This window comes from Suncus etruscus, chromosome 7 (genome assembly GCF_024139225.1).
Source record: "Suncus etruscus isolate mSunEtr1 chromosome 7, mSunEtr1.pri.cur, whole genome shotgun sequence".
NCBI lineage: Eukaryota > Metazoa > Chordata > Mammalia > Eulipotyphla > Soricidae > Suncus > Suncus etruscus.
This window is the reverse complement of record NC_064854.1, coordinates 59,960,312-59,979,947: the sequence shown is the minus strand read 5'-3', so window position 1 is coordinate 59,979,947 and position 19,636 is coordinate 59,960,312. Positions and strand designations below refer to the sequence as shown.

Below are 19,636 nucleotides of genomic sequence, written 5' to 3'. Positions count from 1 at the left end.
GGACCCCAGGAAACAGAATTCTGGAGGCCTGTTTCTGCCCACCCCTTGAAACTGGGCACAGGGTGTAAAAGTGGGGTTCCCTGTGCTCACGAAGTCCAGGGGATCTTGTCACCTAGCAACCAGATAGTGATTTTGTGGTGATGCTGGGCGTCTCCCAGATAAGAAGACAAACACCTTCGGGATTCCAGGGCGTCAGGAGTTCCAGAACTTTCCATTGCTGAGGGCACAGTGGCCTCCTGAACGTTCCAGAACGTTCTGGCCTTGGCCTCACTCATTACACCACTGTAGCTCCCTATCTCGCCTCGACTGACCCTGGGTCCCTCCGTGGACCTACCTGGGCCAGAACATCCAGATCCCGCAGAGACATCGGGAGCGGTGACAACTTTGCACCCTCCTAGGGGACAGCCTAGACTGAGGAGTGGGGGGGGGCGGGCTCATGACCGGTCTGTCATGACCAGTCCCTCTGGCCAATCCCTGCTCTCCACTCTACTTGGTTTTGTTAGCTTGGGGCCAGGATCAGCAGGGCCAGGTTCAGTGTAGGGTTAGGTAAGTGTATGGCCAGGGTCAGCGCAGGGTCATGGTTACTATAGGACTAGAGTAGGGTCACTGTAGGGGTCAGGTTCAGTTCAGGGTCATACTCATTGCAGGGCCAGGGTCAGGGTGGGGCCAGGTCAGTGTAGAGCCAGGGCCAGTGCAGGGCCAGAATCAGGCCAGTCAAGCAAAGCCAGAAGAGAGGAGGGAAGGATTAGGACAGAAGTGGAAGGCAAGGGCCCAGGCTCAGTTTCTCCAGTTTGGTAAGGATATGGGCGGGGCTAACACCCCCATTCTCAGCTCCCTGCTCCCCACTCTCTCCTGCCAGGCATACCCAGTCTTTGCTTGTTTGCAATGTGAGCTTATCTGCCCAGCCCTTAGCTTCTAAGAAATCAACCCTGCTTCATGCTCTGAGGCTCAGCTGTTCCCTCCTGAGAAACACCAGGGCCTATTGATGTGGCTGGACTGGCTATGCCAGACTCTGGTTGGCTCCCAGCAGGAGCCTGAAGGGAGAAATGGAAGAGAGTCACTTTTGCAGAATATTTTTGGGGGGATCACACCCGACAGCGCTCAGGGGTCACTCCTGGCTCTACACTCAGAAATCGCTCCAGGCAGGCTCAGGGAACCATATGGGATGTGGGATTCGAACCACCTACCTTCTGTATGCAAGGCAAACTCCCTACTTCCATTCTATCTCTCCCGCCTCCTTTTTTTTTTTTTTTTGGTTTTTGGGCCACACCCAGCTATGCTCAGTGTTGGAGACTGTTTGGAATAATTAAAAAGCCCTCTCACTAATCAAAATGAAGTTTCTGAAAGTCTTAGCCAAAGTACTTACAAGCTGCATGTGGCCTTCCTTGCCCTTGGACCCAAAGAAATAGAAATAGCCTAGAGCTAGGGAGTTACTAGGCTCCAAGATGTCCTTGTAAAGACAGGGGTCAAAAGGCCCAAGCTGAGATTAGATTTTGTACTTTGTTGCTCAAAAATAATGTAAATCTCTTGACTGATGATAGTCTTATTAACCTTGGAAAATCAAGATGTTCCCGTGGAAAGTTACAGCAATTCCTACTGTGCCTCGCCCCTATTCTCTCTGTTTTGCATTGTCTATAAAAGGCCTATTTTTTCTTTTATTAAAGGGACTCTTGATCGGATCCCCTCGTCTCGAGTCTCATTATTTCCCAGTCCCTCTTCTATTTCAGGCCGGATTCTTCTTCGAAAATTACGAATTACTGACATGGTCCCCAGCTTTACCCGCTGGTCGGGGTCCCTGGAAGGCCACAGCTCAGGGGTTACTCCTGGCTATCTACTCAGAAATAGCTCCTGGCAGGCACAGGGGACCATATGGGATGCCAGGATTTGAACCAACCACCTTAGGTCCTGGATCTTCTGCTTGCAAGGCAAATACTACTGTGCTATCTCTCCGGTCCCCCAATTTTTTTTATTTATAATATCTTTTTTTTTTTTTTTTTTTTTTTTTTTTTGGTTTTTGGGCCACACCCTGTGACGCTCAGGGGTTACTCCTGGCTATGCACTCAGAAGTTGCTCCTGGCTTCTTGGGGGACCATATGGGACGCCGGGGGATCGAACCGCGGTCCGTCCTAGGCTAGCGCAGGCAAGGCAGACACCTTACCTCCAGCGCCACCGCCCGGCCCCTATTTATAATATCTTTATTTAAGCATCTTGATTACAAATATGATTGTGATTAGGTTTCAGTCATGTAAAGAACACCCCCCTTCGCCAGTGCAACATTCCCACCACCAATGTCCCAAATTTCCCTCCATCCAACCCCACCTCTACCTGTACTCTAGACAGGCTTTTCAGTTCTCTCATTCATTCACATGATTATGGTAGTTCTCAGTGTAGTTATTTCTATAACTGCACTCACCACTCTTTGTGGTGAGCTTCATGAAGTGAGCTGGAAGTTCCAGCCCTCCTCTCATTGTCTCAGGATTGTTGCAAAAATGACTTTTATTTTTCTTAAAACCCATAGATGAGTGAGACTATTCTGAGTCTCTCTCTCTCTCTCTCTCCCTTTGACTTATTTCACTCAGCATGATAGATTCCATGTACATCCATGTATAGGAAAATTTCATGACTTCATCTTTCCTGATGGCTGCATAATATTCCATTGTGTATATGTACCACAGTTTCTTTAGCCATTCATCTGTTGAAGAACATCTTGGTTGTTTCCAGAGCCTGACTATTGTGAATAGTACTGCAATAAATATAGGTGTGAGGAATGGGTTTTTGTATTGTATTCTTGTGTTCCTAGGGTATATCCTTAGGAGTGGAATAGCTGGGTCGAATGAGAGCTCAATTTCCTGTTTTTGGAGGTATCTCCATATTGCTTTCCATAGAGGTTGGACTAGAGGGCATTCCTACCAGCAGTGGATAAGAGTTCCTTTCTCTCCACATCCTCGCCAGCATTGATTGTTCTTGTTCTTTGTGATGTGTGCCAATCTCTGTGGTGTGAGATGGTATCTCATCGTTGTTTTGATTTGCATCTCCCTGATGATTAGTGATGAGGAACATTTTTTCATGTGCCTTTTGGCCATTCGTATTTATTTTTTTTTATCAAAGTGTCCATTTCTTCTCCCCATTTTTTGATGAGATTAGATGTTTTCTTTCTTATAAAGTTCTGTCAGTGCCCTGTATATTTTGGATATTATCCCCTTATCTAATGGGTATTGGGTGAATAGTTTCTCCCACTCAGTGGGTGGCTCTTGTATCCTGGGCACTATTTCTTTTGAGGTGCAGAAGCTTAATAAATCTGTTTATCTCTGCTTCCACTGTTTGGAAAGTGCAGTTTCCTCCTTGAAGATGCCTTTTAGTCTCAATGTCATGGAGTGTGTTACCTACGTGTTGTTCTATATACCTTATGGTATCAGGTCTGATATCAATCCATTTGGATTTTACCTTTGTACATGGTGTTAACTGGGGGTCTATGTTCGCTTTTTTGCAAGTGGCTAACCAGTTCTGCCAGCACCACTTGTTGAAGAGGTTTTCCCTGCTCCACTTAGGATTTCTTGCTCCTCTGTCAAAAATTAGGTGTTTGTATGTCTGGGGAACGTTATCTGAGAACTCAAGCCTATTCCACTGATCTGAGGGTCTGTCTTTATTCCAATACCATGCTGTTTTGATAACTATTGCTTGGTAGTACAGTTTAAATTTGGGGAAAGTAATGCCTCCCATACTCCTTTTCCCTAGGAGTGCATTAGCTATTCGAGGGTGTTTATTGTTCCAGATGAACTTCATAAGTGTTTTATTCACTTCTTTGAAGAATGTCATGAGTGTCTTTAGAAGGATCGCATTAAATCTGTATAATGCTTTGGGGAGTATTGCCATTTTAATGATGTTAATCCTGCCAATCCATGAGCAGGGTATGTGTTTCCATTTCCGTGTGTCCTCTCTTATTTCTTGGAGTAGGGCTTTATAGTTTTCTTTGTATAGGTCCTTCACATCTTTGGTCAAATTGACTACAAGATGTTTGAGTTTGTGTGGCACTAATGTGAATGGGATTGCCTTCTTAAAGTCCATCTCTTCCTTATCATTATTGGTGTATAAAAAGGCCATTGATTTCTGTGTGTTAATTTTGTAGCCTGCCACCTTGCTATATGAGTCTATTGTTTCTAGAAGCTTTTTGGTAGAGTCTTTAGGGTTTTCTAAGTAGAGTATCATGTCATCTGCAAACAGTGAGAGCTTGACTTCTTCCTTTCCTATCTGGATGCCCTTGATATCTTTTTCTTGCCTGATTGCTATAGCAAGTACTTCCAGTACTATGTTGAAGAGGAGTGGTTAGAGCAGACAGCCTTGTCTTGTACCAGAATTTAGAGGGAAGGCTTTTAGTTTTTCTCCATTGAGGATAATATTTGCCATTGGCTTGTGGTAGATGGCTTCAACTAGATTGAGAAAGGTTCCTTTCATTCCCATCTTGCTGAGAGTTTTGATCAAGAATGGGTGTTGGACCTTATCAAATGCTCTCTCTGCATCTATTGATATGATCATGTAATTTTTATTTTTCTTGTTGTTGATGTTTTGTATTATGTTGATAGATTTACGGATGTTAAACCATCCTTGCATTCCTGGGATGAAACCTACTTGGTCATAGTGTATGATCTTTTTGATGATGCATTGGATCCTATTTGCCAAGATTTTGTTGAAAATTTTTGCATCTGCATTTATCATGGACATTGGTCTGTAATTTTCTTTTTTGGCAGCATCTCTGTCTGGTTTTGGTATCAAGGTGATGTTGGCTTCATAAAAGCTGTTTGCGAGTGTTCCCATTTTTTCAATTTCATGGAAGAGCCTGGCTAGGATTGGTAGTAGCTCCTCTTGAAAGGTTTGAAAGAATTCATTAGTAAATCCATCTGGGCCTGGGCTTTTCTTTTTAGGAGCTGTTTGATTACAGTTTCAATTTTATCCATAGTGATGGGGGTATTTAGATATGCTACATCCTCCTTACTTAAACATGGAAGGTTATAAGTGTCCAGGAATTTATCCATTTCTTCTAGGTTCTCATGTTTAGTAGCATAAAGTTTCTCAAAGTAGTCTCTGATTACCCTTTGGATCTCTGCAATATCTGTCATGATCTCCCCCTTTTCATTTCTAATATGGGTTATCAGGTTTCTCTCTCTTTCTTTTCTTTTTTTTTTTTTTTTTTGGGCCACACCCGGTGACGCTCAGGGGTTACTCCTGGCTATGCGCTCAGAAGTCGCTCCTGGCTTGGGGGACCATATGGGACACCGGGGGATCAAACCGCAGTCTGTCCTAGGCTAGCGCAGGTAAGGCAGGCACCTTACCTTTAGCGCCACCGCCCGGCCCCATTCTCTCTCTTTCTTTGTGAATTTTGCCAATGGTCTATAATCTTGTTTATTTTTTCAAAGAACCAACTTCTGCTTTCGTTGATCTTTCGGATTGTTTTTTGGGTTTCCACTTCATTGATTTCTGCTTTCAGCTTTGTTATTTCCTTCTGTCTCCCTATTTTTGGTTCCTTTTGTTGGTCATTTTCTAATTTTTTGAGCTACGTCATTAAGTTATTCAGGTAGGCCCCTTCTTTCCTGATGTGTGCTTGCAAAGCTATAAATTTTCCTCTCAGGGCCGCTTTTGCTGTGTCCCATAGATTCTGGCAGTTTGTGTCTTCATTATCATTTGTTTCCAGGAACGTTTTGATTTTCTCTTTGATTTCATCTCGGACCCATTGATTGTTCAGTAGCAGGCTGTTTAATTTCCAATTGTTAAAGTTTTTCTTCTGTGTCTCTTTGTGGTTCACATATAATTTCAGAGCCTTGTGGTCAGCAAAGGTAGCCTGCAAGATTTCTATCCTCTTGATTATATGAAGGTATGTTTTATGTGTCAGCATGTGGTCTATCCTGGAGAATGACCCATGTACATTGAAGAAGAATGTGTATCCAGGTTTTTTGGGGTGGAATGTCCTATATACATCTACTAGTCCTTTTTCTTCCATTTCTCTTTTCAGGGCTAGTATGTTTTTGTTGGGTTTCAGTCTGGTTGACCTATCGAGTATTGACAGGGCCATGTTGAGGTCTCCCACAATTATCCTATTATTATTGATGTCTTCTTTCAGATTTGTCAGTAATTGTATTAGATAATTTGCTGGTCTCTCATTGGGTGCATATATGTTTAATAGTCTGATTTCTTCCTGTTGCACATATCCCTTGATTAGTACAAAGTGTCCCTTACTACTTTTCTGAGTATAAAGTTGGTGTCATCAGATATTAATATGGCCACCCCATCTTTTTTAAGGGTGTTGTTTGCTTGGATGATTTTCCTCCAGCCTTTGATTTTGAGTCTATGTTTGTTCTGATTATTCAGGTGTGTTTCTTGTAGGCAGCAGAAGGTTGGATTCATCTTTTTGACCCATTTTGCCACTCTGTGTCTTTTAATTGGTGAATTTAGTCCATTGACATTGAGGGAGATGATTGTCATAGGATTTAATGTCATCTTTGTAGATAAGTTTGCTGTGTTTGTTGGTCTCTTTTGTCTTAAAGTAGACCTTTCAGTTTTTTCTTTAAGGCTGGTTTTTCATCTGTGAAGTTTCTGAGCTGTTGTTTATCCATGAAGCTATGTATCCTTCCTTCAAACGTGAGTCGGGCTGGGTGCAGTATTCTTGGTGAGGCATTCATTTCAGTCTTGTCACAATATTCCACCACTGTCTTCTGGCCTTGAGAGTTTCTTGTGATATGTCTGCTGTAAGTCTTAAGGATACTCCTTTGAATGTAATTTCCCTTTTTAATCTTGCTGCTTTCAGTATTCTATCTCTATCTGTGGGATTTGTCATTGTAACGAGGATGTGTCTTGGGGTGTTTTTCTTCGGGTCTCTTTCAGCTGGTACCCTTCGGCCATGCAGAATTTGATTGCATGTAGTCTTTAACTCTGGGAGTATCTCTTTGATGATATCTTTGACAGTTGATTCTTCCTGGGGATCTTCTACCGGGGCCTCTGGAACTCCAATGATTCTTATGTTGTTTCTGTTGAGTTTATCAAAGATTTCTATTTTCATCTGTTCACATTCCTTGAGTACTTTTTCCATTGCCTGATCGTTTGTCTTAAGGTTATTTTCCAATTTCTTCTGTTGTGTTGAGTTTTTTTTTGCATCTCATCTTCCAGCACATTGATTCTGTGCTCAGCTGCTGTTACCCTGCTGGCGAGGCCATCCACTGAGTTTTTCAGTTCAGCTACTGTTTTTTTCAGATCTGTTATTTCAGTTTGGAGTTTTCTGATTTCTGTCTTTGTATTCTGTTCAGATGGATCTATGTTTTTTTTTTTTTTTTGAGTTTTACAAACATCTTCCATATTTCTATTCTAAACCCCTTATCTGAGAGGTTAATCAGATGGTTGGAATTTTTTGGGTCGTCCGAGCTATTGTCTTCATTCTCTGTGCATGCTGTTTGCCTTCGAGGTTTCCCCATTGTCATGCTTGTAGTGTGATTTTTTTCTGCGTGTTGTGTTGTGTTTCATTGGTTAGAAAGAGTGCGTGGCCGCTGCGCTCTTCTGGGGCCTCTAATTGACAGTTGTTTTTTTTTTTTTTTTTTTTTTTTTTTTTTTTTTTTTTTTTTTTTTTTTTGGTTTTTGGGCCACACCCAGTAACGCTCAGGGGTTACTCCTGGCTATGTGCTCAGAAGTTGCTCCTGGCTTGGGGGACCATATGGGACACCGGGGGATCGAACCGTGGTCCGTCCAAGGCTAGCGCAGGCAAGGCAGGCACCTTACCTTTAGCGCCACCGCCCGGCCCCGACAGTTGTTTTTTATGGGGGGGGGCTGCACTTCCTAGGCCTCTGAGGAGAGCTTCAAGTATTCAGGAAAGACAGACAAGCAAAGCAAAGAGTTCCCTTCAAGTCCTCAGGGCCATCCAAGGCACAGCAGGAGGGCGGAGCCAGCCAAGAACTCTCTGTAGCAGGGAGGATCGCAGGCAGGAATCCTGATGAAATCCAGTTTCAGGCCGCTGGAAACACCGTGGCCCAAGATGACTTCTGACACCCAGCAGAAACCAGCAGGAATCAGTGTGTGTACGTCCTGACCCACCTCTGAAGCAGGCAGCTCCCGCCCCCTTTTGCCGAATTTCTTGTACTTGACAGTGGCCATCCGAGGGAGGGCCTAAGTGAGCTGGCAGGACCTTGAAAAACTGTTTTCTGGTTTCTCTGTGACCCTTGGAAGAGCCCAGAGCAAGCCTCACTGAACAAAAAATTAGTCCTAGGGGCCAAAGTAGTAGAGCAGCAAGGAGGGTGCTTGCCTTGCTGGGTTCCATCCCTGGCATCCCATAGGGTCTTCCAAGCATCATCAGGAGTGATCCCTGAGTGTGGAGCCAGGAGTAACCCATGAGCAACACTGAGAGTGATTCATAAAACAAAAGAATAAAAATTAAGTTAGAAAAAAATTCAGGCCTGAGAAATCCTATAGCAGGTAGGACCTTTGTCTTGCATGCAGAGGACCCGTTTTCGATCCTCGGCATCATATATGGTCCCCTGAGCCTGCCAGAAGTGATTCCTGAGTCCAGTCAGGAGTAACCTCTGAGAAAAGCCGGGTGTGCCCCCCTGAAAAGACATCAAACCTGAGCTTGTTGGCTACACCCTTTGTCTCCCTGCCACCCCAGCTCTGCTTCTTTATCACTGCGGTGGGGTTCTGCTTCGTTAGTGATTTCAACAAGCCCACTCTTGGGGGGGGGTGTGGTCTCCAAATTAGCCTTGCAGGGCCTTGGACTAAGTGTGACCATCTCCGAGCAGCGCACTAGACCCAGAGTGCATGGACATCCGAACCATCCAGCACCGTGTCGCCTGCAACTGAACAAGCGCTGGGTACTTGGACGCCCAAACTTATCATCTGCAGCGCTGTCGAATCGCTAACAGCTCTAGGCTGCTCTCTTAGGTCTGCTGCAGGGACTTCCAACTACTTGCCCGGTTCTCGGCGGTCCTCCTCTTCCAGGATGACCTGCAGGGGGCAGCAGCGGATCTTCAGCCCGGGGGACGCTCTAGCCGCGCACTCGGGGCGGGCCGGAAGTGCTATGACTTCTGTGTCCCGGATGAGAAAGGAGGAGTTGACAGGTCTGTCCCTGGCCGCGCACCTGCCGGAGATCTCTGGTAGGTGGTGTTGTGGGGGGACTCCACCGATCAGGGCCGCCTCCTCTGCCAGCTCCTGGGCTGGGGGTGCCCCTTTAGGCCCCGTTGGCTGTGCAATCCCTCTGAGGACGTTTCCTGTCTGTCTGGTGCCCTAACCTGTCTCCAGGGCCACCTCCCAGCTTGCTTTCCCGCCTTATCTTCCAGGAATCCTCTTTTTTTGTTCCTCTGGGGTTCTCCAAACCTGCAATCCCCCCCCCCCCCCCCGGGACCGCCCAGCCGGCTCCCCTCGAAGTCCTTCCAAATTCTTTCAGGGAGCCCCAGACTCCCTATATCCCTAATATATATTATAATATAGTTTTAATATATTATTTATATAACATGATATATAAATAATATTACTATATACTATATATTAATATCTCTATATCCCTATATATGTATGTATGTCTATATATATGTCTCTCAATATATCTATCTATCTATCTATCTATCTATCTATCTATCTATCTATCTATCTATCTATCTATCTATCTCCCTATATTCCCAGACTGGCTATCTGGGGATCCTGCTAACTGCTAAGTCTCTGGGCTACAGGGTCTTTGCTGCATCAAGGGGCACCAGGATGTCCTGGGGTCGGGCAAGGCGGGGTTTCTCCAGATTTCTCAGAGGACCTTAGCACTAGCCTCCCTTTCTCTCTGCAGAAGGGCCCCGGCACTCCTGTGCTCATGGGGGGAGACCTAAATAGGGAGTGGTAGAAGCGTGAGGTGCCCCAGAGACTAGAAAGAACTCAGCCTCTAAATGGCCCAGTCAACTCTCCCACTGCTACCTTTTTTCTCTGAAAGCAGAAGCCAATTTGGATTCGGACTTGATGAAAGCCTTTGCTAGAAAGTCTCCAGTGCAGGGGCCGGAGATGTGGCGCTAGAGGTAAGGTGTCTGCCTTGCAAGCGCTAACCAAGGAAGGACCGCAGTTCGATCCCCTGGCGTCCCATATGGTCCCCCCAAGCCAGGGGCAATTTCTGAGCACTTAACCAGGAGTAACCCCTGAGCATCAAACAGTGTGGCCAAAAATAAATAAATAAATAAAATAAAAAAAAAAGAAAGTCTCCAGTACAGCCTCAAGGCTTTTAGGGGGTCTCCAAAGGCCACTAATGGGAGAGGGAGGCACACAGGTCTGGGAGCCAAACTTTGATTTGAATCTGATTATGCTACTTTAGTTAACTTGGGCAAAGCTGCCCTGATTTTGTAGAGTCCCACCTTTTGGGGCAATCAATGCACTTGGAGAATTATAAATGAGGGCCCTGAGCCCACAGCTGAGTCTCTGGAAAGTAACCCCTCACGTGCCTGCTGCAAGTGAAGGGAGAACCGTTTAGTCTGCTGTGAAGCCTTAGTGCCAGACCAGGTGACTGTCTCCAGGGTTGTTTACTAACTCTGGGCATCAAACAATGGGCATTAAAGTTAAAGGCTTTTAGGGGGCTCTGAAGGCCATTTGATCTATTTGGGGGGGGGTGTAGGCACACCCAGCAGTGCTTAACTTACTCCTGGCTCTGCACTCCAGATGGGAACCTGATCCAGATTCCTCCAGATGGGGCGTGGAGGGGACCAGGTGGGGTATGGGGAATTGAACCCAGGTTGGCCACATACAAGGCAAGCACCCCCTCTTTCTATGCTATGACCCCAGCCCCATCGCTTTGACCTTAACTCAGAACTTCCACCTTAGGGTTCCTGGAAGCCTCAGTCATGATTTCTCTCCTTCTAGGACCATCTGTGGCAGCAGGAAGGTTTGGGGGCACAGCATGGGTGTTCTGGAGAAGGGTCATTGCAAAACTTGACAAAGGATAAGCGCCCAGCCCCCTCCACGGGGGAGGAAGAGGAAGAGGAAGATGTGTGCCCAGACAGACATCCGGTGGCAGAAGGTACTATATGAGCGCCAGCCCTTTCCTGACAACTATGTGGACCCGCGTTTCCTGGAGGAGCTGCAGAAGAACATCCATGTGCGCAAGTACCAGTACTGGGCAGTGGTCTTTGAGTCCAGTGTGGTGGTCCAGCAGCTGTGCAGTGTGTGTGTCTTCATGGTCATCTGGTGGTACCTGGACGAGGGGCTTCTGGCCCCTCACTGGCTCTTCGGTGCTGGCCTGGCCTCCTCTCTGGTGGGCTATGCCCTGTTTGACATCATTGATGGTGGCGAAGGGCGCAGGAAGAGCAGGCGTACTCGCTGGGCCGATCTTAAGAGTGCCCTGGTCTTTATCACCTTCACCTATGGCTTCTCGCCAGTGCTTAAGACCCTAACTGAGTCGGTAAGCACTGACACCATATATGCCATGTCGGTATTCATGCTGCTGGGCCACCTCATCTTCTTTGATTACGGGGCCAATGCTGCCATTGTATCCAGCACCCTGTCTCTGAACATGGCCATCTTTGCCTCGGTGTGCCTAGCCTCGAGACTGCCACGCTCCCTACATGCCTTCATCATGGTCACATTCGCCATCCAGATATTTGCGCTGTGGCCCATGCTGCAGAAGAAGCTCAAGGCCTGCACACCACGCTGCCACGTAGCCATCACGTTGATCTTTGCCTTAACAGCCTGGGCGGGCCTGTTGTCCATCAGTGTTGTGGGTGCCATCCTCTTTGCCCTTTTGCTGCTCACCATCTCCTGCCTCTGCCCTTTCTACCTCATCCACCAACAGCTCTTTAAAGAGAACATCCACGGGCCTTGGGATGAGGCTGAAATCAAAGAGGACTTATCCAGGTTCCTCAGATGAGGGCCTCGGTTCTGTGATTTCTGTGCCCCAGCCCACCCAGCAGCTGCCCAGAAACAGAAAAACAGAGCCCAGGAAAAGCAAACTGGGGCAGGCAGCGCTGGGCAGGGCCGGGTGCTTCTCTTTACCGGGTGAACCAAACTGCTTTGACTTGTTACTTGCTGCACTGGAACATATGAAGTGAGGTGTCCTCTATTTAAAACTCCTCCAGTATAGCCACCCACTTGTCTCATGATTGTTTTGTAAGCAGACATGAACAAGGGGCATGAAGAGAGAAAAATAAAGAAGAATGTCTGGGTAATGTCATATCTGTTTCATTGCGGGATGCCAAGGGGCTAAGGTCAATAGCTGCAGTCATCTGGGAGTATTTGATAAAGAACTGAGCTTGGTGCTTTGAGCTCTGGTGGGGTTTCAATGGGGTAAAAAAAAAAAAAGGCTTTAGGGCTGGTAGCAAAGGTGGGTGGGAGCACAATGTGCTTTGTTCTTGCCCAGTGGTGCTCTCAAAGCAGCTCTGCCCATGAGTAGCCATCACAGTACCCACTGGATGTCCCTGGAGTCTCCTTGAGATTTCAACTACATGAAATCTCTGTGATTTTTTTTTTTTTTTTTTGGTTTTTGGGCCACACCCGTTTGACGCTCAGGGGTTACTCCTGGCTATGTGCTCAGAAATCGCCCCTGGCTTGGGGGGACCATATGGGACGCCGGGGGATCGAACCACGGTCCTTCCTTGGCTAGCGCTTGCAAGGCAGACACCTTACCTCCAGTGCCACCTACCCGGCCCCGATTTTTTTTTTTAATTTAAGGGTCACACCCAGTGACACTCAGGGTTTACTCTTAGTTCTACTAGACTTAGGAATTGTTTCTGGCAAGCTCGGGGAACCATATGGAATGCCAGAGATTGAACCTGGGTCCGTCCCGGATTGGCTGTGTGCAAGACAAACGCCCTACCACTGTGCTATCTCTTCGGCCCCGTCATTTTTTTTTTTTTTAAAACATGGAATCTGAACTTGCACATTCTGTCCCATTTAAATCAAGTTTCCAAATGCACCCACAGGCAGGTTGTAGTGGGCATCAGCCTCTGGTTGGGAGATTGTTGGAGACCAGGGTGATGGGCATTTGAGGGGATGTGGATGAGAGGGATAAGTGACAGAGTTAGTGACAATTAGTGAGACTAAGTCAGGCATTTGGACTTCTTTTTTGGACTTTATTTTTTCATGTTTTGTTTTTGGGCCACATCTAGTGGTGCTCGTGCTGGGGGGGGTGTTATTCTTGGCTCTGCACTCTGGAATTCCCTGGCGGTGCTCAGGGGGCCATATAGGATGCTGGGGATCGAATCTGGGTTGGTGTGCAAGGCAAATACTTTCCCCACCATCCTACCAAACTGGCCTGAATTTGGGTGATGGTATACAGGTGATGGGGTGCAGCCCAGCTTCTCCACAGGCACTGAGTGATTGGTTTGGGTTCAGGTGCTCAGCTGCTTGAGGTCTCAGTTTTTCATGCCAAGAACCTGGTGCCCCCTCCAAGCACTGGAGGATGGAATGTTGAACCCCAGGCACAGCCAAGAGACTGCTAGTCCCCCACAAGAGGATTGATTGGTGGTCAGTGGCTATGTCTCTCTCTCCCTAGAAGTTTATTTCACACCAGAGATTCCAGATCAAATAAATTTATTTAAAATCTGAGGAACATGCAGAAGAGACTTTACTGTGAACAGAGTGCTTGCTTTGCATGTGGCTAGCCTAGGTTCAGTACCTGGCACCTCATATGGCCTTCCCAAACCCTGCTAGGACTGGTCCCTGAGGGCTAAGCCAGGATTAAGCTCTGAGCACTGCTGGATGCCTCCATCAAAACAATCCCACTAGGGCAGGAAGACCCCTCAGAGGAGCAGCTTTTAGATGGCACGTACCTTCTGTTCTCTACTGCGAATGGGATGTATGCTGAGTGCATGGGTGGGAAGTAAGTTATAAGTATTCACAGTCTCGTGTGTGTGTGTGTGTGTGTGTGTGTGTGTGTGTGTGTGTGTGTGTGTGTGTGTCCGCGCATGCCAGTGTACAGGGAAAGGGGAAAGGATCAGTATGTCAGAACTGCATTTGTGACTTTACCCCTCTCCCCCAAACTCCAGCCATTGTGGCCCAGATGACCATACATGTGTTCTGCACAGATGCTGTGCCCATCGTAAACATGAGCCTTAGAACATCTGGTTGAATTGCTGAAGGAAAGAGCCATCCTAAGTTTTGTCCTGAGCCAGAGGCTGGGGTTGGGGGACAAGATAAAATAAAGGCAGCAGGGGCCGGAAAAATAGCACAGAGGTAGGGCGTTTGCCTTGCACGCAGCCGATCCAGATGGTGGTTCGAATCCCTGCATCCCATATGGTCCTGAGCCTGCCAGGAGCGATTGCTGAGAACCGAGCCAGGAGTAACCCAAGCTCCGCAGGGTGTGACCCAAAAACAAAAACAAAAACAAAACAAAAGGCAGCAGAGGGCGCCAGCCACACGCCTTACAACTTTCATGGGCAGGCAAGGGATGTGGGCAGTGCACAGCGCCACCTGGCGGACGACTATATTGAGAAGCAGTGGAAGTCTGGGCATCCTGGCAAAGAAGGGAGGAAGGAATGGGGGTGCTTTGTCCCCTTGAAATATAGATTCCAGGGAAGCCGGGACCAGTTATTTCTCTGAGGGGGACAGGCAGCAAGGCCAAGAAGCGCTGCTCTAGAAGGACTTCCATTCTGGAGATAACCTAAGTAGGAAGTAGCAACAACTGGAGGGAAAGGAGAATCAAATGTGAGGGTGAGGAGGGATGGGCGCTGTGGGAAAGAAAAGATGTGCACTTTGCGGAGCCCTAAAGGGAAGGAGCTGGGGCGGAGGCGGGGGGAGCACCTAGCCTATCTTTAGGGTTTTTCTGGTTCATCTTTGGGGTGTTCTTTCTGTCTCTAGCCGCAGAGACAACTCTGAGATCCCTGGGCGCAGTCGGAAACTGGCGCCAGTGATCTGATGACTTTGAGCTCCATGGATCCTGTGACCGTCCTCCTTACCCTCCTCACTGCGCAGCCTTTCCTGGGGCATTGCTAAGTCAGTCCTCTGGCAGGTTCCTGTAAGTTCTGCTTCCCCCTCCTGGGTCATAATTCGACCAGGACCTGGAATGCTCTGGAAGGTTCCAAAGTGTCGTCAGATCAAGTGTGTGTGTTCTAGAACTCAAGACAATGGCCTCGGCATCGAAACCTGTGGCCAAGCCCACAGCCTCCAAGCCCTGTTCTAACTGCTCTAGGAGCAGAAGAGTTGGGCCACACCTAGAGATGCTCTGGTGCTATGTATCTAGTATGGCCCTCCCCTTCAAAAAAATAAATAAATAAAAGACTCCTTTGCTCAGTTTAAGTCCTAAACATATTATATAGCCCCACTTGACACTGTGGCAGTGTCAATCCCCTGTGAGTCCTTCCAGGTGAATGCTTCCAATCACCTCCTGTACTTTGGGGGAATTGGTGGTGTGTAGGGGTGTGTTGGAAGGAGAAGCGCTGACTGGAAGCCCAAGGAAAGGCACATGGGCCTATATAGGAACCCTGACTGGCCCAGTGCCTCTACTTATGCTCACTTGGCCTGGGGATCCCACCTCAGTGAAACGGCTAGTACCCTCTTCATAAAAGGCAAGAGACATGAACTGGTTTTGCTTTTGGGGGTTCAGAGCCTAGTCCTGTGTGGTTCAGAAAGCCTTGTTAGTGTGGTATATATCTCTTCTAGATGGAGGCTCCTGCCCCCCTCACTGTCTGCACTGCCTCTGGGAAGCATGGGTCCCGAAGGGCAGCTTCTCACTTTCCATCCCCAGCTGCTGGCGGGAAGTGCTTTTCTGAGGAAAGACTCACATTCCGGTTCTGACCATGTAAACCTCCCAGAAGAAATTCTTCATGGATTCTCAAACCTCCGGGAAGGCTTCACAGCACGTATTTGGCAAGGCGGACTGTATGCCCTTAGTAATAAATATTTCACTTGGATCCATCTGGGGGAGATGTATGAAATGAGAGCTTCAACTTTCGGGTCCGGAGTGGCCATTCAAGGATTACGGAGCTGCTGTTCCTCTGTACCAGGCATCATTCTTCTTGCCTGCTACTTTACCTTTGAACAACCTGCACCCCCAATCCCCTGGGTTTGGCCAAACGGAACATGCAGGATTCCTGGGTTTTCAGGAGGTACAGTGAAATCATTCAGTCTTATGCCAGAGATGGGCCCAGGTGGTAGAACACATATATGAAGTGTGTGTAGTGTGTGGGAGACCCCTACTTGGATCCCTGGCTCCTGAGAATTACCCTCTAAGTAGCACTCATAGGGGGGTGCCTGCTGAGAAAAATTTAGTCTCCTTTATCTTTTCTAGACAAATTCTTGCTTTATCAGTTTCCTTCCCCAAATTCTTGCTTCATCCTTGCACTCTTCCATTGGACAGCTGAACAGAGAGGATCAGTATATCTTAAAACACAGTGCTTTAAGAAGTGCAAACCAACCTTTTCCCACTCAGAGCTCTTTCAAAGCTCAAACTCTATTTCCCACCATACCTGGTTTGGGTTGAGACACACACTTTCACTTGGGTTATTTCTTTTTATTTATTTATTTTTGGGTCGTTTCTTTTTAAAGGGGCCAGAGTAATAGTACAGTGGAGAGATGTGGCTGGCCCAGGTTTGATCCTCAGCATCCCATATGGTCCACTGAGCCCTCCAGGATTAATTTCTTAGTGCAGAGCCATGAGTAACCTCTGAGCGCCACCACCAGGTGTGTCCCCCAAAAAACAAAACAGAAACCCCACTTTTTAATATAGAATAAAATTTATTTTTATTATAGATATGGATCAAAAATAAAAGTTTTTATGTACATATGACAATGCAAATGGAAGGTAAGGTTTTTAAATATCAGGGAGAGACATGGTGGTGGGGACAAGAGGAGATGGATGATGGGGTTAGGATGGTCGCCCTGGAACAGCAGGAGGGGGTCGCCTGGTGAAAACAAAACAAAACAAAACAACAAAAAATGAAAAGCACAGATGCAGAGGAAGAAAGCAATTGTTCAAATGATAAACCAGAGGCAGCCAGAGCATGCAAAACTATCCCAGAAAATCACTTCAAGTCAGACAGAGAAGCAGCTGTGCGGGGTGAAGGGAAGGCCAGGTCGAGGCCACTGGCTGGTTGCCAGAACTCCCTGCAAGAGGCAAGGGTGAGCCCTGGAGCCTGGTGTTTGGAAGGCTGGTTCAGGCTGCCTGGCAAGGGGTGCTGGGGACAGCACAGGGGACAAAGCCCTTTCTGGCTCTTGCTACCTCTCTCTTTCCTCACCCTCTTCATGTGCATCCTCCACCTTCCCCCAATGGTACCCATATATGGGGGGGGGGAGGTTACCTTCAGAGGGCCAGAGAAATATCAGAGGTGGAAATTTTTCTATAATGAGAGATCAGACCTGGGATCACCACCAGACAATGTTGGGGTGGTGCCCATTTTGGATTTATAGAGAGGAATCCTGCTCAAGTATCTGCCTTCCCAGGGAAGCGATGGGGGAGCATGCCTCTGTAGAATTTCCCTCTGGCTCAGAGTTGGGTGCAACTACACTGGCCCTTATGTCTTCAGGGTGAGTGGTATTTGGGTTCTGCATCTTTCTCCCCCTCCCTGGCTTGGCTGGCTTCTATCAGCTCTACCCCAGACATGTGTCTCATGCTCACATTCCTCTGCATGAGAAGACTGGTGGGCCCTGACCTCAGCTCCATGAGTGGAGAAAGATGTCCCCCTGCTTCAAGCCTGAGTACCTTCTCCCTTCAAGCTGGTCTGCCATGCTCAGGGCCCTTCTCAGCAGGGCCATACACTCATTCACTCTCCCCTAAGGCCTGTAAGAGGGAGCAGCAAGAGTGCTATACAAAATACAAACACGAAATCTTTTCACCTTCTCAAAGACAGTCATGGAGCCTAACGCACTAGGCTCTTTTCACTTGATCTTAGCCAAAAGGCCGAGAAGCGATTGCCAGGTTCTTTTCGGCCCATGGATGAAAAGGCGACCTTTTCTTGGGCTCCATGTCAGCTGGCCCTGGGAAGAGGGAACGCCCTCTCCCTTAAGCCTGCTCCCATCAAAATGATGAAGAGTTTGCTACAGGGACCAGCCCTTGACTGTGGGGGGCCTTCAAGTTTAGCTGGAGCAATCTGGGGAAGGGGGAACAGGAGTGGGCTCTCCCTGGAGTTTTTGTGGAGAAAGTGCAATTAAATTGCTGTCAGGCGGCCCAAAATTGATCACCTGCCTGGTGACAAGGTTGAGGGAGCCTTGGAGGCCTTCGAAGACCTCCATGGGGCAGGGAGGGGGTTCATGTAGCTGATGCCAAGTCCAGGGTGCCAAAGGGACTGTTCCCCATGCCAAAGCCCTCTCCAGGTGGAACGGGCTGGAAACCTGAGCAGATCTCACGGGCAGCTCACCCATTTGCCTTGACTCTGTGAGTTTTGACTTTTCAAAGGTGGCTCCATTCGGGAGTTTGTGGGTGCTGTGTGGCACCAACGATGGGACTCTGCATGTGCTAGGCAGGCATTGAAAGGGCCCAGCAGAGAAGGGGAATTTGGAAAAAACCTGAACAGATGATCTACTGCCCCCTGCTGGCACCATGCACTGGGAATTGTTTCAAAATCACAAATTTGCAAAAAAAAAAAAAAAAAAAATTCAATAAGAGACTGTTCTGAATAGAAAAACCATGTGGTGACCACACTTCACCCCATTCCAACACACACGAATAAGCCACACAGGTGTTTGGCCTGGTCATGTCCTTACACCCTCATCCAGTGTCCTACAGTAGAGCCATCCTCACCCTCGAAGATGCAAAGGGACAAGGACAAAATGGGGGCAGGAAAGGTGAGTCTGTGTGTCTCCTTTCCAGTGCCTCTCAGTAAGGTACAGCATCCAGCCATGTCAGGGTCTCTGGGCATGCTGCCAAATTCCACTGTGGGCCCTGACCAGCAAGGACAGGCCTCCCGCCCCTCCAGTTACAAGCTCAAGAGTGTAAGGCCAACTTCTATGATCACCACACGGGGAACTTGGGGCCCAGACTGAAGGGAAAGTGATCTCCATATCCCCAGATCTCAGATCTGAGGCCCTGGCATACCTCAAACATAGCCAAGAATGAGGAAGGGGCCCTGGCTTTCAGACAGTATCATTTATTTTGGGTTCAGAAATACAGCTTCACATTTTCACAAGAGGTACAGGTGACCTTCAAGAGCGACAGCATCTGGAGGAACTGGCTTCCCAAATGACCTTCACATAGTCCATCCAGATCCACATTAGGACACCCTGACTGCCAAGGAGACAGTGGAGAGAGTACACATGACACATTTGACAGCCAAAGACAAGGTTTTGCATTGGTATACTGCTGCTTCATGGAAAAAGCCAAAGAGGGAGTTTATTCAGAAAAGGGAGAGAGGAAACAAGACTGTCCATATGAACTCAGACAACGCATGGAGGGAAACTCTGATTAAGCCAGCAGCAGACAATGTGGCAGGCGAGACAGTGTGAGTTTACTGTTGTTTTCCACATACTACAGTGTGCGCAAAGGTCGAGAATTGCCGGGGCACATCAGCTAAGGAAGCAGGGCACACCCAGTGAGCAGGGCAGGGGTGGAAGCCCAGATGGGAGAGGAGAGAAGCCTCCCTCAGATGCCGGCGAAAGCAAGTCTGAAGAGAGGCAGGCAGCTCTTCCTTTAGTCTTCCCAGGCTTCACACACAGCTTCATACTTGTGCACAGGAGTACAAAGAATGACACATGGGCTACGCACACCTCAGAACCT

The 19,636-nt window shown here is 47.7% G+C and overlaps 2 protein-coding genes across 2 annotated transcripts in view; one reads left to right on the top strand and one right to left on the bottom strand.

Annotated features, from left to right (window-relative positions):
• Nucleotides 1-19,636, bottom strand: part of DNM3 (dynamin 3) — a 348,113-nt gene that overhangs the window by 57,694 nt on the left and 270,783 nt on the right. The window lies entirely within an intron of this gene.
• Nucleotides 9,088-12,154, top strand: PIGC (phosphatidylinositol glycan anchor biosynthesis class C). Its single transcript, XM_049776577.1, has 2 exons — nt 9,088-9,122; nt 10,858-12,154. Exon 2 carries the CDS (start codon nt 10,982-10,984, stop codon nt 11,858-11,860), a length of 879 nt encoding a protein of 292 aa, XP_049632534.1. The 5' UTR covers nt 9,088-9,122; nt 10,858-10,981; the 3' UTR covers nt 11,861-12,154.

Bases quoted from the DNA above. Each gene is read 5' to 3' on its own strand.
- PIGC (XM_049776577.1), top strand. From the start codon at position 10,982: ATGTGTGCCCAGACAGACATCCGGTGGCAGAAGGTACTATATGAGCGC.